This window comes from Zosterops lateralis (assembly GCF_965231275.1).
Source record: "Zosterops lateralis genome assembly, chromosome: 5".
NCBI lineage: Eukaryota > Metazoa > Chordata > Aves > Passeriformes > Zosteropidae > Zosterops > Zosterops lateralis.
This window is the reverse complement of record NC_139766.1, coordinates 4,469,783-4,494,628: the sequence shown is the minus strand read 5'-3', so window position 1 is coordinate 4,494,628 and position 24,846 is coordinate 4,469,783. Positions and strand designations below refer to the sequence as shown.

The 24,846-nt window shown below is 38.1% G+C and overlaps 1 protein-coding gene across 2 annotated transcripts in view; it reads right to left on the bottom strand.

The window, feature by feature from the left end:
• Positions 1-24,846, bottom strand: part of CTNNA2 (catenin alpha 2) — a 470,001-nt gene that overhangs the window by 13,138 nt on the left and 432,017 nt on the right. The window contains exons 14-18 of one of the 2 annotated variants that reach the window (XM_083861796.1): positions 23,879-23,992; positions 20,509-20,690; positions 18,117-18,222; positions 15,362-15,496; positions 2,605-2,748 (exon numbers count right to left, since the gene is read on the bottom strand). In XM_083861796.1, coding sequence (XP_083717922.1) covers positions 2,605-2,748; positions 15,362-15,496; positions 18,117-18,222; positions 20,509-20,690; positions 23,879-23,992 — 681 coding nt within the window. The remainder of the gene's footprint in view (positions 1-2,604; positions 2,749-15,361; positions 15,497-18,116; positions 18,223-20,508; positions 20,691-23,878; positions 23,993-24,846) is intronic. The other variant, XM_083861797.1, reaches the window with a different exon arrangement.

Below are 24,846 nucleotides of genomic sequence, written 5' to 3'. Positions count from 1 at the left end.
AGAAATTTCCAGATATTTGCTTTAAAAGTTTTCATATTAAACACTAAATAAAATCAGCTGAAGTCTAGGCCTTATAATACTTTAATTTAATGTACATGTAAATAACATTAAATAAACTTTGTAATTGACTGAATACACACTTAAGCCTAGGCTGGAAGATGTAGAAATCTGTGCACTTCAGACATTTTAATATATTTTTTTAATCATAGCTGCCAGTAAAATAATTTAACAGGGGAATTATCTCAGTAAATGTAACATTAGTTTATTTATTCTCCCAATGTTAAGCTATTCTGCCAAACTCACAGCCTGGGGTTACCTGGACAAAAATTCATTATTACAATTGGCACAGACAGATTTCAGGTTAATTATTGCAACAGTTCGTGTAATTTGGAATATCTTTCCCTCAACAAACTCCCCACTATACAGAAGTCAGCCAACTGCTAATTTGCTCATCTTACATGATAAATTTGGAATGCAAATTTCTCTGGATTTGAAGTAATCTGCTGACATCTCTGTTCCACGATACCCCCTCGGTGCTGATCATTGTCTCTGATTCACCATCATTATTGAATGACACCAATTCTGATTCCCTTTTCCCAATACTTACACCAGTCTTAGAAAGAGTCTCTTTCTGTGCCACCAAAATGCTTTTGTATCGTTGAAGGGAGATTAGGGCACTTTACACTTGGTCTTTGTGTTTTATAAATTCTGTGTAAAAACTGAAATCTCCTGCATTATGCAAGAATAATTATGTGCTAAGGCAATTTGATAAACTCATCAGCAAAGGATGTGCTTAGGCTCTAAATTAAATTTTACCTCCAAGCACTTGCCTCTGAAAAGAACAAACTTCAAATCATCTTTAAGAGCAGCAACTCCCATAAAGTTTTCCCAGTGAAACATTTAGAGATTGACTAACCTGTTCTTCCTTTTCCTTTCCTGAAAAGATTAAACTTAAAAAAAAAAAAAAAAAGATTAAAGATTAAAGCTGGGGAAGCTAAATTCGCTAGGCAAGTTTGTGGCTTTGCAAAGGAATATTTGAAGATTTTAGTGTCTGGTTTACTAAAGGAATAAACAGTAGCAATAAAACACCTTGTGCACATTATTCAAAGCTAGAAAAGCTACCACCTGTCAGGGAGACATTTTTATATTCTTGGTCATTATTTTTCTCTTTGACAGGGAGGGGAACAACCATTTGTGAAAGTTTTGGTAGGTAACTTTGTAAACAAGATTCTCATCCTCCCTGAACTCCATTTAGACCTCCTGTGAATTGATACAAAGAGCACCCCTGAGTCATCAGGGAGGAATATCTATCCATCACTATGGACCAATTCCCAGCAATGCCACTGACCACAAGATGGAATGGTCTGCACCCTTCCCCAATTGCTCAAAGCCCCCATGTCACCTGAAAACAGAAGTACTTCATCAATCAGACTATGAACCCCCTCTGCTGAAAAGGCTGTGACTGCACTCTCTTTCTTTGATTTATTGAGGACATGTTGGTGCCTTTTCGAGCCTCTCCCTGGGATATGATCAGACCCCACACAAAGCTGGTAAAGAGCTTTAAATGAACAAGAACAGCAAGATTTGCAGTATCCCTAGGGCCCAAAAATCTTCATATGATCCTTCTTCTGCCCTTTAGTATGAGAGCTCTGACATCTTGACAGCTTTAATAGATACCCAGGAGGCAGAACAAGAAAGGAAGGTCTTCGTAGTCCATCTTGTCTTTTTTAATATGCTGAGGGATATTAAAACAGTGAAGCAGTAACACCCGGGGCCAAGGGAAATAGGTAACAAGACAATGCTTTAAAGTAAAATTGTAACATTTAGGTAGTGAGACAAAAAACACACCAAGAAATTCAGTCAGGAGCATCCCTGCCCATCTTAAGTTTTTATCAAAGAAAAATCAAATACTTTGATTTATAATTTCAAAGGTAAAGACTGAGTTACATCTCTTCTGGGTTTTCTGCTTAATTTTATGTCTTCCACCATTTACTTTTGAATTTTATTTCATCTCTGAAAAAGGTCTATATAATTGGCTTATTGTCAATACACAGCTTCATAAATATTCTGGATAAAGTGAATAAAAACAGTAATAGAGATTATAATAAAAAATAAATCCTGTCCCATATAAACAGCCATTATCCACAGTTTATAATGATAAATATATAAATAACACCCTCTATCTATAATCATAAAGAACTTCAGGAAAATTATAGCCCAGCACTCTAATTAAATACTGTAATTAAATTAATGGAAATTTAGCAACTGAGTTCAAGGGGACCAAAGCCTGCTTTTTCACAGGGCAAGATAAACATTGAAAGATCAGTTTAACCATCAGCCAATGGACCACCTGTGCAGAGAAACGTGGCCATTGCTTTGCAGGTGAAGTTAACTCTGGGACTTCTGGACAGGGAGGAAACACTTCTCTACAGGTGACTAAGACAACACATGCAATTAACTCTGTGACTCCTATGGTTAATTAAAAAAAAAAAAAAAAAAAAAAAAAAAGAGAGAGAGAAACTATCAAAAAAATCCCCCATTCTCACGTGTCTTCCCTCCACCCCCAGAGCTATAAAGAAATAGATGAGGCAGGAGGTTACTCACCGTTGAGGAGTCACCGCTTCCAGTCTCAAGCGTAGCTCCCTCAGCACAGGTGGGTGGGTGGGTGGAAAGTTGACTAGCCCTGCCCCCATCTATGACATCACACTCTACCTCATAAAAGGTAGTGAAAGTGCTCTGAACTCCAGTCTGATTTCCGAGAGATACAGAAAAGAGATAGTGAGAGAGAGAGCAAGAGAAATACTGCGCCGTAGCGTAGAGGTGAGGAGAGAGGGGAGCGTGTGCTGAAGGAGCTATGCTTGGCCAAGGACACAGGGTCTCCTCCACGGTGACTAACCCCACTGTCTGGGGGTTCCTCTCACTCATTCCCACAGCACAGGGTCAGCCTGCCGGCCCCACAGCACTTGCTGATTCCAAAGGGCAACATTTTTAGCACCTTTCGATGACAGCCAGAGAGGACAGAAAGCTCCATCCCAATTAAACGCTGACTGACATCAGGTCGGGCATGGATTTGGTCAACAGAATCCCAAATTACTCTGTTTTATGTGTGGTCTTGTACAGCCAAACTGCACAAAAACACCCACAGCACTGCAGGAAGTTAAAATTCCAGTGGTTGCAACAGGAATCACGCTCGTGTTCCCCCATGAGGGATAAACATCCAATTCACACCTGTGGATTGACCCTTGAGTAGAGTAATCCAGAGGGTTGGGCCCCTTACACCACTGCACGAGGGAGGTCAGGAAGAAAATTATGGTTTTCTTGCATTGAAAATGAGAACTGACAAACTGTGCTGAAAGAACAAGTGAGGGAAGTATAAAAATTCTGGGCATATATTTATTTACAGAGCACACTTTCAAGTTCCAGAAAATATCAATAAAATTGCAAAGAGGTAATGTTTTTAACGATGTACATTTTTAGACAATGACAGCCATACAGGCTGAGGCACACTTTTTTTCCCAAACAACATCCCAAAGACTAAAACTGGAGGACTAAAAATGGGAAATTCAGTCTAACTTATTGTAAATGATATTTTTATCATCCAAATTCTGGAAAAGCAGGTTTGGGAGTAAACATAATTGCTCATATTATCCACTGGGATTTTCTTAATAATGTCTAGCTGTAGACTAAAATTGAAAAAAATAGTATATCTTTTTTCTGCTGCTACACCTAACTCCATTAAATAAAACTGCTTAGAGAATGGGGGACTATTCAGTGCCAGTAAAGACTGTTAGCATAAGAACCTGCCTTTTAGAAGAGGAAAAATAAATACTCCTCAAATGTCTTTTCAAGGTATGTATTATAAGCACATGGAGTGAATATTGATGCTTTCCCTCGGGCTTTTTAGTGCTACAAGGTTCATGTGAATTGTAATCTAATCATGATTAGTTTTTCTGTCTTAATAATGATTAATGTGCATTCCCTGCTCTGTCTGTGTGTTCTCTCCTTTCCTTCTACTGAAAAAAGGAAGTGTGTGACTCATGCCTAGTACCAGTCACTCCACCTAATAACAGAGTCAAGCATTTTCCTTCCTAACCTTCAAAGCTTTTTATCATCGTGGTGATCCTGCAGTATTTGCAGATGTTGCTTTAAAGCAGTGCATTTGTGGAATTAAAAACTCAACAAATGGGCACCCAGTGGGCGAAATGAAGAGTTATTGTGGCTGTTAGAGATGAGATGTAACTGCAGGAACACAATGCAAAACTAGGCTGCAGCTGAGGAATGCTAAGTGATGATAGTGCTGTTCATAATTTAACTGTTTTCTCTGTACATCATCTCTGGATGTACAAACTATTTGCACATTTGAAGACAGAGAGGAGGAAAATCTCCTCTGGTCGCCTGTCTTGCATTGACTCCTTATTAATATTTAAGTTTAATGGTCTGCTAAAGAGAAAAGAAAAATCCAATTTTTAAAGGCTTTTATGGTAAAAAGTACCAAGTAGTATTCAGTGAATTCATAACTTAGGTAACCTATGGCTTGACTACTGCACCACAGTTGTTTTTGCCAAATAAAGTAGGAACTTATTTCGAACTCCTGTGACCACCAGACCTGATGAAGTCTATGTGAGGTTGCTCCTTCTGAGAAAGAGAAGGATGTTCAGAGGCTAAAACCTTAAATATCAGAAAAATTACGCATGTAACAGCAGTTCTAAGATCTTCTAAAGAGAAAGTTTAGAGAGACAAAGAGTTAAATTGTCTTTTATTGGGATGAAACATATGGAAGAAGCACAATTAAATCCTGGAAGACTGAGTATGGCCAAGGATATTCTCCAGTAAAAAGATGAGAAATATAGAGAAATATGGAAAATCCCACCATGATAATGTGATATAAACAGTTCAGTAGATTGGGTGGCAGATTACACCCCAGATAGTATTTTGGGGCTAGTACTACTTAAATTTGAAATCTGGTTTTGACCTGCTTAGTCTCTAGTTGATAAAGAGAATATTAAGCGAAGAGCAAGGTTAAGACTGAGCTGTACAGATAGACTTAAACACATTACTGAATAAAACCAGAGAAAGAATACACCTCATGAAAGCATTTTTAAAATGTATATGCATTCAAGAAAGTGCAGAAATCTTCCAAATGCTCCAAGGAACACAATTAAGATTAATTAAATGAATGCATGGAAACGCATGTAGAGAGACAGTAAATGAAGACTTTAATATCAAATATTTTCTTAAGGGATGTAAGTTAAGCCTAACAGAGTAAGAAAACTGTGTAACTGCTGGTGAAGTAATTGATTTAATCACTTGAACCCAGGCAACAGAAACCAACTTAAAGTTGAGATCCATGTTTAGTTTGACCTCAAAGATCTGATGGAAAAAAAAATCCCAATGTGCTTTCGTTCTTGCTTAGAAGGATGAACCCATGGTGGGAAAGGCAGGCACCACAAAGGCACCTTTGGGTGCTGTCTGTGAAGTCTGAGCACAGAGAACCAACCCTGCAGAAGCAGCGCCCAGACTGGTACAGACACAGAAGATAAAAAACGGATGGATTGTAAGGAATTGAAACGAGAGCTGGAAAAGGCCATGTAAAAAATGCCAGAGTGACACATATCATAAAAGTCTGAGAGCTTAACATAGACACACCTCTGACCCAAGGAGGGATAGCTGCTGCATCCATCAGCATGATGGATAAGTGGGAAAATCCTTTTTGTACATTATCTGTCATCGTTAAGGAATGATGAAATATGGAACATCCTACCTGACACTGAGTAAAGCTGGAACTTTTCTCACTTTTTGACAATGGAAATGTTGAGTCCAGTTGCAGGTATAAAAAAGGGGATGAAAATGTTTTTTTGCAGTCTTTTGGTTCAGATATTGATGCTCTAATCCAGTTTTACAGAATTCTAATTTGATCTTTGATGAGATTTAGGATATATTACTAGTATACTTCATCTCAGTTTCTAGACATACTATTACCTACCTGGTAACCCAGTTCACAAGGTTTAGATGATGTATTAGTTAGAATCAGAAAGAACTGATGTTAAAAGAGAGCTTTTGAGAATATCTAACAGTTAGAGGTTAGAACTGATTTTTCTGATACTGGATAGTTTTTTACTTTGACTTCACATCAATGTCTTAATTACATTATACATAACAAACCCTTTCTGTTGAAGCAGCTGCTTATCTGTCATGTAAGATTAGATGTGATAACAGAATTATTCTTCCTTTGCTTCTATGAGGTATATAAATAATAATTTTAATATGTCCCAAGTGTGAAAGAAAATATTTCAGAGATTAAAGATAGAAAGGTACTTTTAATATTCCTCACTCAGTTCTCTTCCTAAAGGCCATCATGACCTCCCTCATTTAATGGAAACACATCTCTTTTGTGGATTTTATTTAAAACTTTGTTGTAAGCTGTTCTGTTCAGTATTTGCAGTTGATTTTGCTCAAGCTGGAACAACCTGCTGATGTTTTCCCTTGAGGGTCCATCTTCTTGTCTGTGAATAGTTCGATGTGTGCGTTACTCGTCTGTAACTCTGGTTGTCAAGAAATACAATTACAGTCAAAGTAACTGATGAGTCTGAACTTTAGTTGTTATTCTTTTAATATCTGCAGAAGCACCATCTGATAGTAATTTTGGAAGTGGGATTTAGTGTCACCACTTTCCAGGTGAAAAAGTTAAATAGTTACAAGAACTACAAGGTGTACTTCTGTAGAAGAAACACAATCCAAAATCTCCTGTTCTGGGCTAAACTTGTCATTATGGAAATTCAGTCCCCCTAATTCCACGTGCAAGAAACAAACCTCATTTTCATTTATGGCTTTGAGATGAATCTATTAGCAAATCTATGCTGTGCATTAGGGGAGGCCAACTGAGGATGCCCCAGGAGAAAGGAATTCTTATTTAATACAAAATGGTGATGCTTGGTCCCAAATCATCTCTTTTAAAGGCAATAAGACAGAAAAAGAACTGAACATAAGACAGCACCAAAGTCCTCTCTTTCTTTGTAATAATTCTTAAAGGAATAATCCTTTGGGACCATAACTTAGGGTGTGTTAGAATGGTCTTTGAGCCCTGCTAATTATTGCAGGGCTGGTGTAATTTGTGTCTCACAAAGCCATTATATTCCCATTTTCTTCCCAGCTCCTTCAGCATGGCCTGGAATAGGAAAACAGGCTGAAGTTGAAGCTTTAACTAATGTAGTAGGTGAGCTTTGAGTTTTTGAGTGGCTACAATTTTTAAAGCAAATGGAGGATGTAATGAAGCACATACAATAGTATTTCCTTCAATTCACTAACCTTTTCCTATGGTCATATTTCTTTCAAGCCTCTGTCCTGAATTTGTAACATTTTTTACACTGTTTTCAAGGAATTAAATGGTTTAATGTTGTTTGGTATCAGAAATGCTTTTGTTTGCAGAAAATTGTTCTAATGAGAAATTTCAATAAATTTAATCTTCACAAATTGCATGAATATTAGTCACTTGATAAAGCACAAGAGCATGTTCCCTGGAGCCAAAATGCTTCTTAATAAGGATAAAAGTCTGACCTGTCTAAATTTAAACCCACTGAATGCAGACATAGATGGTGTGTGTGCTTCTTGTCTCCATGAATATATTCTAATGAAGACAAGTGCAGTGTAATTTTGCTTTGCAAATTAAATTCTAGATAACATCTTTCCATTTATGCAGGATATAGTGTTTCATATTTATGTGTGTTTATACATGCATTCATATAAAATGAGGTATTTTCTTAGTCCTATAAATAGCCTCATGTAAAAAAATTGGAGCATCAAAAGAACTGAGATTATTGCACAAAAAAATATTTTCTCATTGGAATTTTCAGTTGTGTCTTGAGCTTTGTTCATCTGCTTTTCCTTACATAAACTCTGTCTGCCACCATCCACCCTCTCTGAAGGAACAGCAATACACTAATAAAAATAAATTAACCTTTCCAGAGGTTTCTGTAGAGTTTTTTCTGTGGATCACAGAAATTATTGCCCTGATGTCCAAAGCTCAGAGTATGCACTATCATCCCATCCAGCACCTTTTACAAAAAACAAAATCTTATTAACTCCCTGACACAGGGAGTTAATAAGGATCCTGCAGGATCTTTCATTTGGCTGAATCAAAACTCTCTACAAACCTCACTTAAAAGAGACCTCTGGAGGACTCTTGTGTAACTTTTAACTTGAAATGAGTTGATTACCAACAGTAGATCTTCTCAGCTGCTACACTCTCTACTCCAGGCTTGAATCCCTCCAAGGAAGCCAACTGCATAAACTCTCTGAGCTCCTGGTCCATGCTCCCTTTATTGGAATGCAAAAGTAACCTACATACTACATATAGTGAACTCAATTCCTATTATTGTCAATTATTTGGGAGGGGTATTGCAAACAGCTTTAGAGCCACTGCAGGTACATCTATTTATACCTCTTTTTTTTATTTTTTAATTCATCTTTAAGATGTTTCATAGCATTATTAGGAATTCTTCTCTATTTAAACTTGGAGAAAGGCCTAAGACAGAGCTTCCATAAAATACATAATATATAATGAATATATGACCATGAGGGATTTTATCAGCACTCATTTTGATTAACCTGCGTAACTCACTGGTGCCTTTGTCCTTTAGGAGTAGTAAATTGACTCAGTGTCAGGATGATTAAGTTTTTATGTTACCACATCATCAGGTAGTCCCTTCATGGACAGTGTACTGAGGGACATTCCGTGCCAGCAGGAGTTGGAGACTCCTAAATTAGTCAGCTCAAATAAATTTGTTACAGACAGAGGTTTATCTAAACCTACATAAGTATATACAATATATAAGTATACATGCTTCAAACAGCCATATATTTTGGAACCGAGTACACTTATGGCTGTATTCCACCCTCACACGTATCAATAGATCTGCACACATTCACACACTTATGCAAAGGTTACTTAAATATATCTCCAACCCAAACTGTCCAGTTAAAGCATCTTTCTGTATTTTTCATGTCTTTAATGTCTCTCAAAGCAAATGACATGAGCTGCTTGAATATACAGTGTAGATCAGGGTCCCACTTTCAGAGCCCAGCCCCAGCCTTCCTGTCCTGGAAGCTTCTTTTCACAATGTCAAAACAAAGACCCTGAATTTTTTATTTTCTCTCCCTGCTTGTTATATTAGGAAACAGAGATCATTGTGGAGTTCAACCAACTTTATGGTCTGGACTTAATCCCAGTCCTTTTGCAACGCTGCAGTTCTTTGATTTCATACTCCTATCTTGCTTTTGGTTTGGCTTTCTTCAGCTGAACATTTTATATCTTCTATTTCTTTGGCTTACTTCCTTATTATTCCTAACTGCTGTTCTTCTTCCTCTTCCTTCACAGAATCACAGGATAAACTAAGTTAGAAAAGACCTCTGAGCTCATTGAGTCCATCCTGTGACTCAGCACCACCAGGGCACTGAGTGCCATTTTCAGTCTTTCCTTAAACACCTCCAGGGACTGTGACTCCACCACCTCCCTGGGCAGCTCATTCCAATGTCTAATCACCTTTTCTATGAAGATAGACCTCCTAATGTCCAACCTGAACCTCCTCTGCCACAGCTTAGAACTGTGTCCTCTTACTGTGTGGCTGGTTGCCTGGGAGATGGAGAGAATCCCCTCCCTCCCCTGCTGCCCATGGTGCTTTGGATGCAGCTCAGGGAATGTGTGGTTTCTGGGCTCACACTGCTGGCTTATGTGGAGCTTTTCATCAACCAACACCCCCCAGCTCTTCTCCTCAGGTCTGCTCCCAGTCTATTCTCCTCCCAGCCTGTGTTTGGGTCAGGGATTACCTGGACCCAGCTGCAGAACCCTGCACTTGGTCTTGCTGAACTTCACCAAGTCCTTCCAGACCCACCTCCTCAGCTTGTGCAGGCCCCTCTGCATAACCTCCCTCCCCTCCCTGTGTCACCACACAGCTCAGTGTTGTCACAGAACTTGCTGAGGGTGCCCTTGGTCCCACAGTCCATGCCAGTGACAAAGATGTTAAACAGTGCCAGTCCCACCACCAGCCCCTGAGGAGAACACTCATCCCTGGTGTCCACTTGGACAGTGAGCCCTTCACTACGATCTGAGTGTGACCATGCAGCCAACTCCTCACTGACTTCTCTACTGTTTAGAGACAAGGATATGTGAGCCAGTTGTTTCATTTCTGTTATAAATTTATAGCAAAACTCATTGTGGTGGTAGCTGAGTAACCTTTTTGCACTCCTGAGAATCTTGACAAGAAGGAACCCAACAGTTTTGTCAATTTACCAGCTCTCCCTTCAGGAACCTTTCTTTCACATAATCTTCAGTTCTTGCCTGGTTCAGGAGAATGAAATTGCTCTGTTTACCAAACCCCAAATCAACACTTTTTCCATTCTCTTAGGCATTTTAAATGCAAAGGTTCTCTCTGATTGCCAACTTTAAATAAAAGGAAAACACCCCAGAAGGGCTTTGTTTCAGGGAAATGAAACACCCCATCAGTGGCTCTTAATCCAAATTCAATGAAGGATGGTCTTACTCACTTTTAATAACAGGTGAACTTCAAACTACCAGATTTTTCTTTGAATCTATAGAATTAAAACGTAGTAACTCGATTCTTTACTGCCCACACAACACCAACTTGCTTTTACAGTATGAGGTAGTTTAGAGTGATTCAGCCTTAATTAAAAGAAAAGTAGGACATTTAAGCCATTTTTATTAGATGTAAGATCCATAGGCAGAATTGATAGGGAAACTTCTGGTGAGCTCATCTGAAATAACTGCTGGATGCTGGATGTTGTTGTCTGATAAATAATGAGGCTCAGTCATATTTGATGAGGACTGACTCTTTCTGATTGCCTTACTCTTATCACTGATCACAAATAAACATATAATTATTTTGCAGTATATCTGAATTTGTTCATACTTTTATGTACCTACTCTCCCAGACCAGGTGTTATGTCAATTTTTGTCATGTCCCACCCAAAACTGATGGGGTGGCTCCAGCCCTTTCACCTTCCTGTTCCTGATGAACTCCTTAATTCAATTCACCAGGCAAGAACTCCTTGACAAATTCAGTCTTAACTACACTGTCTTGTATCTTCAACAGAACATAGGAATCCTTCTCAGAGTATCACAGTTGAGCCTATTATGTTAAGATAAACAGGACTTAGAAAATAACTGGGAACTGGATCCAGCTAAAGTGTATGTTTGGAGTGTGCTTTAGCTGTTGATTCCACACTTTGGGACAGTGTTCAAAGGCATGTGGCTGCTACTCTGTATGACACTGCATATCTGTCTGCTTCAGAAGTTTAAGACTCTGGCAAATTTTCTGATAATACAGCTGATTTTATCTGTAGAGCTCTAAATAAAACCTGAACATGATAAGGAGCTGCCTTGGATAAGGGATTTTCTTAAATTCTGCTCATTCTAATCCTACAGGAAAAACTGTGGCTAATCTACTAACATAAACAAGAACTTTTAAAAAAATGCAAGCTCACAGCCTAAATGGATAGTAGGTAAATGAGCTGAGCAGCTTCTGAGCCACAGTAAAGGGAACAAGTGGATATTTATTCTTGAATAGGAAAAGAAGATATAGATTTGTTTTATTGTAATTCTCTTGCTAACAAGAGGCAGACAGGAATTCTAGAAAAATAAAGCAGCCCTAGAGTCAGAAGTCTGATTTTTTTTATCCAAATAAGAAACATCATTAAAAGTAACTCTATTGAACAAAAGTAGCTCTCACAAAAAAAGCAAGGCCATCAGCAAGAGCTAAGTATATGTAAATGGAATTTACTTCACTGAGAGCAGTGTACTCTCAGCACCTCAGAGGATTCATTCCAATACAATACTGCAAGTGATTATGAAGCAAATATGCATTACCTTAAATAAACCAAAGCAAGAGACAAAGCAAATTATTTTGAAGTGCTTTTACTCTGTAATTTCATTAAAGGAGGTTGTTTATCCTCAGAGGGGAACTAGAAATTGAATATTGAAATCTAAAATTACAGAAACCTATATCTGTTTATGGACCAAGGTCAAAGAGAGTTTTATTAGAACAAGGCTATCATCTACACAGTTAGAAATATTTTTAAAATCTTCTGCAATTTTTGATATTAATTTCTTTTTGCCTTTATCTAACACCCTCCTCATCATTTTTGCTTATTTTCTTCCCTGCAATCTTTTTTTTGCAGGGCTCCTCACTGAAGACTGGTATCAGGGTTTTTTCCTTATTTTACTTTTCAAAACTCTTTTGGAATCAGGAATTAAGTCTCACCTTGGAACATAAAGGGCCAAGTCAACAGACAGTCTAAATTGTCCTTGCCCTCTTAATATTAACAAGGAATTAGCTGATGTGTGCTAACTCCCAATTGCCAGATCTTAACTGGTAAAAATAGTTTTGCTATCTGCATGGAAGGAGACTGATGGGAAAGATCAAAAGAGAAAAAAGCTGAAAGGGAAAGGAATGGGAGAAAGAAAAGGGAAAACAACAGTGGGTTCTTTACTGAAATAATTTAAAATTCAGGACTGTGACATTTTCTTACTTTTTGATCTGTTTTCCTATTTGCAGCAAAGTCACTGATGCCAAAAGGGACCCTTCATATGCTATGCTAGAATCATATCAATCTATAGAGGAAAAAGCAAACAAGATCAGCTTTATGCTTATTTTCAGAGGTAAACCAGACTGAACTACTGAATCTTGGGGGAAAAAAAAGAAATAGAAGTTTCATCAAAAGACATACGGCACATTAAATGTTATGTACACAGTATTTTTGAAGTTGTTGCAACATATTTTTCTCTAACAAAACTGTAAGAACTGTGGGGTGGCTTTCATCTGTCTTTTAGCTTTTAATTGGTTTTATGTCTCTTTCCTTTTTATATAAATATTCATACACCCACACAAAGATTCAAACATACATATGCATACATTCATTTCATTTATAAATATTGATTAATATTCTTAATAATGAAAAAATTCAAGCAGAGATCCTACTCCCCATAATAGTTCTGAATCACAAGTCATCTTTTGGATCGATCTGAATTGTCTCGTGGTTCTTTGTAAACACAGTAGTAAATTATTACAATATTGTAATAATTGTCATGGTGCTTGATATTTACATCAAAACACTTCAATGTAGCACAATCACAGAAACTTACTTCTGTAGCCATAGGTTGGGAAGCCTGAGTTCTGGATTTCTCTACTCCTTCTAACATTGTACTGTATGCAAGTTGCCAAATAATGGTATTTCATTTTAGTATAAATAAAATACTGTTTATTTGTAATTGGCTATCCAAGAGAGGATGAAGAAGAAGATGGAAGCAGAAGCAGCAAGTAGACAAGCAGATGTGGATGTGCACTTGGATACCAGACCTCTGGATAGCAAAGGAGCATACAGTACCCAGCACCCTGAAGACCAACAGCTCAGAAAACACTGTCAGGAAAGCTCTGCACTGACTGGGTCACCTCAGATCACAAGATAATGCCCTCACAAAGGGATGTACAGGAGTTTCAACTCACTACACCTCCTCCTGCTCAGAGCACCAGCAGAAGAAGCAAGCTGGGCAATCTCCAAATTTTCTGTAGGTCGGTTTTACCGAGTCTTTGGAACAGACCCAAACAATTTCCGTGGCTGGAGCTCATTTTGCCTTTGAGACTGACTGTGAAACCCCCACCACACAGAAACACAATGGTGATGGAGCCTGGGAAGCAGCGGGTGCCAACAATGCCAGACTGGAATGATGAAACTCAAGCGATTTGGCCACTTATAAATCCACAACGGATGGGGATGTTCCAGGGACGAGGGGATGCGCAAGGTTCACAATGGCTTATTCAGCATCCACAAACACTGAATAAAGAGACTCGAAAAAAGAAACACAACACAACCACAAAAGCCAAGCTGGGAGAAAGCGCTGATTTGGGGGAGTTGTTTCAGAGAGATGAACATGACAACTCGATGGGGATGGAAGGCTGGACCCAGATGGCAGGAGGTAAGAAAAGATCATAGCAATTACGATGCAGCATAGCTGTCAGTGACACAAGGACAGATCACGCCGTCGGTGTCAGGAAAATGGAAGAGGATCTTTTCATTGCTGTGGGAAGATCAAGGTATTAAAATTACATACGTACATACGTCAAGAAGTGAAGACCAATTGCAGGACAGATACAGGAACCTTTAAGCAGCTCCTTTTAGGATTGTGTACATGACTTCAGAATGCCTGATCCAAGAAAGCCTGGCAAATGTTTAAGACCTTCTATAGTGCTTTGCAAAAAAAATTTAAAATGTTATTTGACTGAGAACACTTTCTGTGACTTTTGATATGTTTGAGGAAGGCCAGTGATGCCACTGGGGAATCTCATGGATGGAATGAAGGGCACAAGTTTGTTGTCCTAATAATCTTCGTACTTGATTGGGCTTAAACAATTAAAGGGTGCTTTTTCAAAATCACGTTTGGAAACAACTTGTTTTGAGCATCTTGGGTCTCACAAATCATTATCATTTTGAAAACACTCAGGAGAGTGGAATATGTTACAAATTTACATACATATGGTCTGTACTTGAGTTAAAGGATAACAAAGATGTCATGGGGCTAAACTAATGTGAAAGAAAAAACAAAATCATGAAGAGCAGTCATCGCTGATTCTTGGTTCTAGAATACTCCCAGAGGCTCAAAGGCCAACACAGGAGAAGGTAAAAAAATATTTTAAAACTGTAAAAAATCTCATTGCTTATAATATTACTGCTGCCTGTCTTTTGTGTTACACTGTTGTGTGTAAGAAGTTTGTAGTGTTCACTGAAAATAACTGAAATAGCTGGGTGGTATCGGAGTATATAATCATTCTGCTTACAATAGTACTTGAAAACAGTATATGCATCAAAATTTAAAATATTTTGCTGGCCTTCCAGAGTCTTTTGCTAAACCTAGTGTGCATTGGAATCTGAGTGAATGAATCCCATTAGTCATCACCATCTTAACAATATGCACTTCATACAGAGCTGGCTTCTGCACAGAGGAAGGAAATTACCAGTAGTAACAAAGGAAAGAAGATTTATAATGAGCAAATATACAAAAGCTCCAAATAATTATAATATTCACAGCTTGGCAATGACTTTCTACGCTATGAAATTACTTTTCTTTTGGAAGAATGAAGATTCTACAAGGTTAGTATAAACAAAGGGTAATTGGAAAATCAAATTGCTCTACACAAGTTATTGTAAGGCCTGGAATAATGGTGATAGAATTTAAAAAATAACCAACTTGCTTATGAATCAGTGGATTTTTGTTTTGTACATTACTGCAATCAAAAAATGCTCCCTTTCAAGTGCTACATGGGAAACAAATGGCTAAACTCAAATCCCAGCTTACCCCTGATACAATGAGCTCTCCTCCCAGGTTCTGAACTTCTGCCTTCACTTTGCTGCAGATATTGAGCTGGTGGCAGTACAGGGCAATGCGCTGCAGGTAGGCCAGCAGATCCTGCTTGCAGGCTGAGTCTGGGCACTGCAGACAACACAAACACTCATTAGATGGAGCTGACTTTATGAGATTAGAGACAGGCAATCAGATAGAGGCAATGTTTTGTGTATTAGGTGGATCTATTCCACTTTGTCTTGACTAGAGGTGCTAGATAAAATATGAAAACTGAAATGCTACCTTTAATTTAACTCAAGATTTATGAGTTGCAACCTAAAGATGCACTCTGCCTTTCTGAAAAATGAGAAACCTCTTTATCAGCATTATGAAAAACGCAATTTTAAATTATGCTCTGCATTAATTTATGGAATTGTACTGAGCAGCCAAAAGGCCAGGTTTGAGTTGAATCTCCAGGTTGCATGCTGGACATCCAAGTTACCATCCAATATGGACCAGTAAATGTCCAGATAAGCCCAGTTCTGAGTGGTTCCCCCCACTCCAATGCCAACTCTTGTCTGCCTGGCAGCTCCCCTGGCATTTGTGCAGACGTTCAGAGGATTAGATTAGGTCGAATGTGCTGGATGCTCTGAGGGTTTCATAATCAATAGAACTAGAAAGAGCCCCAGTACAATTTATTCATAGTCTCTGGGACTCTTAATAGAAACTGCATCATCCCTCACAATATCAACAGCATAACAAACAACAGTCTAGTAGTTAATATTCAGAGTCTTGCCTTAGGAGAACAGACCTCAGTAATTCACTCTGATGGAACAGAGCTGAAAGGGCCCACTGCTAACAGCGTGTCTCCAATAAATACCCTTTGGGGCTACCCAGCAAAGCCTGACTGACAATGTTTCTGCATAGCTTGGGGAACAAAGATTCCAAATGTGCCTTTTTATCACCTTACAGAGTTTATGGTCAATTAAATATATATATATTTTTTTTTTTTTTGCAAAGCATTTAAAGAAAAACTGATGGAATTGAATGCACATAAGTCAACAATATCACAGCTCATACCTTGAGATCACTGCTCTGGCCCCAGAAGCTAATGCTGGCAAGGAATGTGTTCATGGTGAAGTAGTTGGATATATTCTTGTCTATAACCCCAAAAGGAGTCTCTTGAATTTTTCTCACCCTTTAAAACTAATAATGAACAAAGCTGGAGCTTCATTGTGGCTGCTCTAGAGCTGCTCTTCCTCAGATAGCTGCCACACCTTTCAGGCATTAATCCCTAAAAGACCTCTTCTCTCTACTGCTGCCAATTTAATATACAAATATTTACTCAGTTCTTGGTGCCTATGAATTGAAAGGATGATTTTAAAGCAATGCTTCTGCAGAGTTGTTAAGGCTTTAAATATAAATACTCTGGAGTGAAAAAAATGTGAAGGCTCTCTCATTGGAACAATAATTAAAAATGCAAATATCCACAAAAAGTTTATATTGCATGAGGGTCTCCAGAGTTCTGTGAAATATCATTAAAGTGCATGCATTAAAACAATTATTTCATTCTCAAAATAATTTCACTGTTTATTATTAGGGTTAAAGTCCTCTGAAATTTCAAATGTGACTCAAGTCAAGGCACTCTAAGCATAACAAGTCTCCTTCTGTTTCATTCTTTAACATATTCCACCTCTGCAAATACTGCAGACTAGGAATCTCATCAGCTGACAGATGGATTTCTTCTTTCTTGCGTTAAAATGAACAGATGCTACATTTGAAAGACTGGAATGGGTTAACCACAGGAAAAATGCTTGCTGCTGCTGAAAAAGACCTAAACCCAACATTTCTGAGGTTACAGGAAAATTAGCAGCTTTGGGGTTTTTGCCCCTCTGGCCCATATTCCATGGCATTATGGTATTATTAATATAACATTTTTATGCTACACACTATCACACTCTTACCTGAAAAAGAAAATATTCTTATTTTGAAGAGAAAGAATAGTTGCAAGGAAGTTGTCAGTTCCCACTTCCAGAAAATTTTCTCTTGATGACAATGAAATGAAAAAAACTACTGGGAATTTACAAAGGGAAAAATAGACATTTAATTTGCCTGAATCTAAAATTAGCTATATAGGACCTGGAATTGAAATTTGGCTCTTGACTTTTAATACCATGTTTCCTCTTTCTCCCTAGATGAACAGATAATCCAGTCTGAAAATATATATACAGCAAGGTCATCTGCCCAGCTGTGACATGAATTTGGTAAAGGAAGTGAGGACACAGATCCCACAACATGAACAACACACTGAAGCAAACCAGAAAATAGGGAGTCAGAGAACCTTGAAGGAGTAAAGTGCCAGATCAAGGGGAAATTGCTGGAAGAATGAGCTGAAAAGATTCTCAGGATTCCCAGGCACTTGGCAAGGGGAAAAGAGCATCCAAACCTCCACTGCTTTTTTAACAACAAATACATTTTGGATGTGATGAATTCACAGGTCTTTTTCAACCTGAAAGAGTCTCTGTCTAATTCAAACAGGCCCAGAAGTGAGGCTGGGGAACAAGTCAGGCATTTCTGAGCTTTGGAGAGACTCATTTATGACTTTCCTGTTCTGCAAAATGCTGATGAGTCTAGAAGAACCAACTTTTATCCAACGGGAAGATCAGGATCTAGACCCTCAACAGGTAATTTTCTGGTAAGACAGACTTTTCCTGCAAAAGGCAACTCATCAATTGAGGTTACGTTGTATTTCAGCTCATTTTGGGGCTACCTGATCAGCTACTGCCCGTGCCAGTTTGTCCATCCTGGATCCTGCCTCTGCAATCTTCTTGGCTGCATTAATGACATCGGATGTGTTCTTCAGGGGCCCTTTCCCTCTGTGAAACACAAGACAATTACCCACAGTCTCGATAAATCACGGAATGGCAACAGTTTTAGTGACCCTGTTTAGCGCTCGATTTTAAAATAGTAGCACAAATGTCTCCTTAATTTATTACAATTTTGCCTTTTAAGTACTTTATGGTACAGCTTGATTAAGAAATCTGTCTGCTGTACTTCCTCTCCTTTACAAAACGCCTCACTGGCAATTTAATCCGATGGTGCCTTCAAGCACATGAGCTGTACTTAATAGTAGATGCATTTTTAAGTGCTCATTAAGCCAATGTTGTTCCTGGAATACACAACTATTTCCAAATTATGTGATTCCCAAGCCAGTGCTAAATGTTCAGCCCATCATGTTGAGGGCAAGAATGTCACATTTTAGAAAAGGGCTTTTTGGTAGATTTTTTTGTTGGAAAATAAAGAGACGTGAAGCATAATCATTATGTTTCATTATGTTACACACTTGAATGTTACACTTAAAATGTGTATAATTAGCTTTAAGCCTGATCTTTCACTGTATTTTTAAGACGATGCACAAAATTCTGATTTTATTCATTAAAGCTACCAAAATGTATTAAGACAAAAGGTGTCCACAGACTTTCCTGAGTTTGCTTCAGACCCAAAACTTTAATCTTGCTTGCACCAATAAAATTGCTGTTGCTCCTGAGAAAGTCCCAGCTGTGAGTTCATTTTCCATTTTTTTTAATGTGTAACATCACAATGTAATCAAATTTCTTTTTAATGAAACAGAAGGCATTTTTTCTAGCACAACATTGCATTATTTTTGGATTTTTTTTTTAATTTATAATAGCAAGAATAACACGCTGAAACATATTTCTGTTTCAATCTTCTTTCCAGATTTTCATTACCACCTTAAACAGATGAAATACAAGTATCCCACTTCTGGTGAACTTAAACTGCAGCAAAAATACTCCTTGGTGACCTCGTGTGCTTCTACATTAATTACATGAGCAGCTCTGACTATCACAAACTCCATGCATTTGAAAAATTATTCCATTCTAACACTGCCGAGGTTACAGCCAACCAAAAAGGTGTGAAAGGCTTGTTTCTGTTTTAATGGAATACATTAAACAGCTTGCTATTGAATCTGATGCAGACAGAGGTGCACTTTGATTATTTTTTTTTATTTACTTCAAATGTCTCAGTAGTTTTTATCTCATTCTCAAATTATTTTTGTTCTTTTGATGCTAGAAAATATAATTATGAAACTTTCAATTTCATGTTCAAAGGTTGTCTAGGAGGTTGAAGAAACTGTGCATATTCTGGGCTGCTGCTTTAGGCCATCATTTCGTCCTTCCATGATACAATGACACTATTTGGGCAGATTTTACTCTGTTTTTTTGCTGGCAGAAGGATCAGAGACACCACGATGAGAATTCTGTAAAATATCCTCTCCATCCAGTTCCACCCCCTGCCACTATCCCAGGCTGCTGCAAGACCCAACCAACTGGCCTTGAAGACTGCCAGGGATGGGGCAACACAAAGAGATGAATAAATAGATGTCTGATTTTAATCCTGAAGAAAACCAGGAAGATTTTCCAGCCTGTTTTGTGTAATCACATTTTGATAAATACCATTTAAACTTTTGAACCCACTTTAAAAATAAACACTGAACAAAATTTAATTTACTGCAGTGATCTGGAATTCAAAGAATCTCGTAAACTGTTCTCCCTGGTGTGATTAACAATATGACCATAGTTAAAGACAATAATTCTGTTTACACTATATCATTAATGAATGGCCTTTGGACACTCTGCAATTAGAGAAGAACAAGACATCAATAGAGAAATGAAAAAATAATAAAAATCATTACTGACAGCCTCCCACGAAGCAATAGATCAAACCAGTTTCATTTCATTTGGGATTTTTTTGGTAAGTAAGTTCAGTGTTCAAATGATATAAATAGTTTTGCCATTATTTTTGATTGACACAAATTGTGCTGAAATGTTGAAAGTTCAGAGAGGCACATGCATTTAGATGGGTACTAAACGAAATGTCACTGGAGCGTCTGTAAGGTCACAGACTAACTTTGCTGCTGAAATACAAAATGATGTGTAAATAAAAGAGACTTGCAAATAGCACAAAAACTTCATGTGATTAATCCCATTTGGACAAATACCCAGGGCAGTTTACAGGATGAGCCTTCCTTGGCTTTGCATCCCCAAAAATCACAGCAAATCATCTCAAAAGGCTACAAAGCAAGCAGAAAAGGGAAGATGTGGCACATCTGAGCTCCTCACCTGGGGCCATTTAGTCCTTACCTGGTGAAATCTGTCATTTCCATCATAATCATGCACATCTGCTTGGCCAGCACAATGATGTCATTGCCACTGTCATCCCACTTGGCCACCTCAGCATCCAGCTTGCTCTTTTCTTGGTGGAATATCTCCACCTGCTCAGCAATCTTTGCCTTCTCCTCCTGGGGCAGCTGAGCCATGATAGCCTGCAGAAAGAACACGAGTTGGGCATGAAAAAAAGGAAGCTACAGAGTGGATCCTTCCAGTGGTCCCAACAGCTTGAGTTTCTTTTTGTGGGAGTTGATGCCAAGCAAAATCCTGTAGGCATTTGATTTCTGTCAGGACAGGCAAAAGCACATTCACAGCATGTTTATGCCTCTTCTTGCACTTTCAAGATGATAGAATTTATATTTATGATGTCGTGATTATTCACCAGTTGACAAAGGAGGATTGAATCTCAATTATGGGGAGGAATAAAAGGAGTGATATTTATGGGAGAAGGCAGACTGAATTGCTGTGTCTCCCCTGGTCTCATCCTCTGTCAGAAATAGAGGATCTCAGATTAACACAACACTAAAATAAGCCATGACACACAAGACAATACATTTGAAGTGAATTGTAAAAAACATATCTTTTAATGTTATTTAGTGTTCTAATTTTCTCTTGGAAGAGATGCAAAAAGCCACTGAACAGGTTGGTATTGATCTGCCTCAGCATGAACAGGACAGAGTTCCTGCCCCTCATCCAAAAAAAACCCTTAAAAAAATTATAATAATTGCTTTGGAAGATCAAATGAACACTTTGAATAATGATTTCCAAGTTAAGCTACTATTTGGCTCTAGGGGTTCTGAAGACCACATTATGCATTTAATGGGGTGTGACACATATTTAAGTGTCATTACATTTTTTTCTTGTTTATGTCACTTTCAATCAGCTGAAGTCTTTTTCTACATATTCTTAAAATGCTCTTGGCTTTTAAAAATTCATAATTGACCTTTTCCAAAACTTAAATTAAAAAGGGTTATGAACAGTAGATCAGAAAATGAGAAATTTGCAAGTTAATCAAATTAAAATTCAAGACAAGTTTTAATTAGGCCTTATCAATGTAACTCAGCAGTTTCAAATGTTAGAATAATAGTTTTTGCACAGAAAAATGCAGTGTAAGTCAAGCTCATAAATAAATATATAAAATGAGAACAGAACCCATGAAACAACAGAAGTGAGGAATCAACTGAAGTTAAGAGAATGTGATAGGAGCAGTGAAATTTGGGAAGTTTATCTCTATGACTTGCCTGTGGTTTCTTCAAGTGGCAGCTTCATCTGAACACTCTTTAAACTGGTAAACAGTGCTTTAATATTTCTGTTCCAGCTGCTGATGTGCTTTCAAAGCAGCAATATCCTACAGCAAATGCGGCCTGTAAATCCCAGTTTTATTTCTCCTGAAGACCAACACAAGTCTTTCTACTGAAACACTAACGGGCTCATGCAGTAAGCATATTAAACAAATCCATTACACGGCACGAATAAAAGTATTTTGCATCTTTTCCACAGAAGTTCAGATAAGATTGTATTCTGCTTAGCAGTCCAGACTGGGGACTGGGCAGCTTCTGCTCAGCATGTTTCCCTTTCAGGTTTTTATGATTGTTGCTTTCTGTGCCACATTGCAATCTATGTTATTCATGAACTGTCTTTATGATATATTATGTTTATACAGTGTGTGGCTGATCAAAGCAGAAGGTTTTAAGTGCAGCAGTAATAATAACCACAATAAATGTAATAGAATTTTAGGCTCTTAAATCCCTAGGTGAACTTGATTCTTAGCAAGAAACATTACTGCAGTCTTTACTTGTGTTTCGGATCAAGAAAGGATGACATGGTACCCAGTCCTAAATGTAAGCAAAAAGATGAGAAAGGCTGTGAAATACAAAATAATCTGTACTGTATCTCATTTCTGTTATACCTGAGATTTGCTTTAGTAGTCAATAACGTGAATATCTCAAACAGGATGTTATGCCCTTTAAAATATAAAAACCAGGAAAAATAGTCAACTACACCCAGAACGGGTCTGTCACCAGTCTCACAGTGAGGAATCCAGGTAGTTTTTGCCTTAGGGATGTCATGATAAAACTCCTGTTTTTCTGCTACATGGTATGGTTTATTTACCATCTATATTCAATATTCAGGGAAATAATTTTAAAAGAAAAAAAGAAATCTTTGCCCATTCCACTGGATCCATGCCTTTCTCCCACACCTCTGAGTAAGCTTCTTACAGGTTTTGGTTACTCTACAGTTCCTTTTTAGGGTGTAAAACCCTTGTGTCAAGCCCCAGCCTACAGCAGCTGAAAACTCCTCTGTCCTGGTCCTCTGAGCTTTCACATAGCTTTGCCTCTTTAGGTTCTCAGCCCTACAAATCCTCTTCCAGACTCCAAGGCAAGAAATCCCCATTCCAGTTATCAACTTTTGCTAATGTTGGAGTGTGTGGGGAGGATGTTTCTTATTTAGTTCTGAGCTTCACATCAGAGCAAACCAGACTTGTGTGAAAAAGACATGAAAACCATTTAGATAATTCCCAGTTTCCCGCTGGTTCTCTCCTGGAAAATGTTAAAAGACTTTTCTTTAATAAACCCCCCTTTATTTCTAGTCAAATATATTTTCATGACACATAAAATTATATTCTGATTTTATTTTTTTTTAATAATCTGACCTGAGAAGCTTATACAGTAAAAGGCAAACATTCATCAGAGGGTGGCATAATCCTGAGTGTTAACAGAAATATTCCTGAGTGTTAACAGACTTCACTTCCCCAGCACCTGTGACCCCAAAGCACTCATCAGCTTAATTTGCAATCCCCGTGCACAAGCCGAGGTCACAAATCACAGCGACTGGAGTTTATCATGATGTAATTACCCTGGTAAAATTACATTGACTCAGTAGCAAATGTCTTCAATTACAATTAAATTACAGGGACTACTCAGTAGCTTAAACAGATCTTCTTGACAGGTTTGCACACTGGGAAACATGACTAATGTAAGATTTCTCTGGATACAGCACATGGTGCCCTGATGGGATTTTTTTCTTTTTTTTTTTTTTTTTTTTTTTTTTTTTTCAATTTGCTGACTACTCCCACAGTTTCAGCACATTCCAAACCTGCAAAGCCTCCTCTTACAGCACTAGCTGGAGCAAGCAGCTGATACTAGGCACCACAAAAGCCTCAAGATCATTCAATAAATGCTACTTAAATAGGTTTGACATGAAAAACCCTTTAACATCTCTGTCAGCCTGATCCCATCCTTTCTTAAATGACTCTGAGGACTGGAAATCACTGCTTTTGCTTCCTGAGGTTTTGCTGGTCACTAGTGGACACTCACTGGAGGCACGCGGGGTCTGTACTCACCCTTGCACTCTGGCCAGCGATGAGCTGGTCATCCTCAGTCTGGACACTCGTCCGGCTGCGCACATCATAATCCTCCTGCTCAAAGTCTGAGTCATCCTCCAGCTCCTCAGGGGTCTGGAGAGAGAGAGAAAAAGCCACAGAGAAGAGATGACAAGCTTAAAAAGGACACAGACCGAGTCCTGTGCACAGTGAGCTCTTATTTCATTGACTACCTGCCCAGGAAATGCTGCTCCGTTCTCCTCTGAAATGAACTTGTCTGCCCCAGCAGTCAGGAACTGAAATTGAATTGTCTTAAAAATTAAATTGTTTCAACCCTAAGTTTTCTTTACAAATGGCATTTGTCATTACCTTTTGCCACAACTTTTCTTGCTGCAATTTCTCTTAACTCTGTTAACATGATGAATGCAGTTCCAGGAACAAATATCCTTTGGAAACATTAACAACTGGAATGCAGTATTTCAAAATAATGTTATTTCGTATATAAATGGACACTAACACTATTATGTTACTGGAAGCTACATGTAATCTTCAAAAGAGAAAGTAAATACCTGGGAAAAAGCAACTAACATCCTAAAAGGAAAATTAATCAAAGCAAATAAGAGATTCCCCATTGAAAGAAATTGTAAATGATGCCAACTGGTTTTGAAACAAACATGACATTTATAATCTGTGTAATCTCATTAGTTCATGTGGTCCTTTTCATACACAGGGCTTTTGAATTTGACTCATCCCCCAGCTGAGACCATGATGTCTCCACTGCCACTGCTACGACTGATGGGAGGGTTTCTTGGAAGATTGATTAAATCAAGTTATATATTTTCATGCTTCAGATTGTTTAAAATGTTGGAAGGAGGGAGAAAAAAAAATAAAATTGATGGATCTGTTCATTTGGGTTTTTTCACCTTCTAGCAAAAATTCAGAAGAAAAAATGTCCTTATTTATACACAGAGAGACAGCCTTATTAAAAT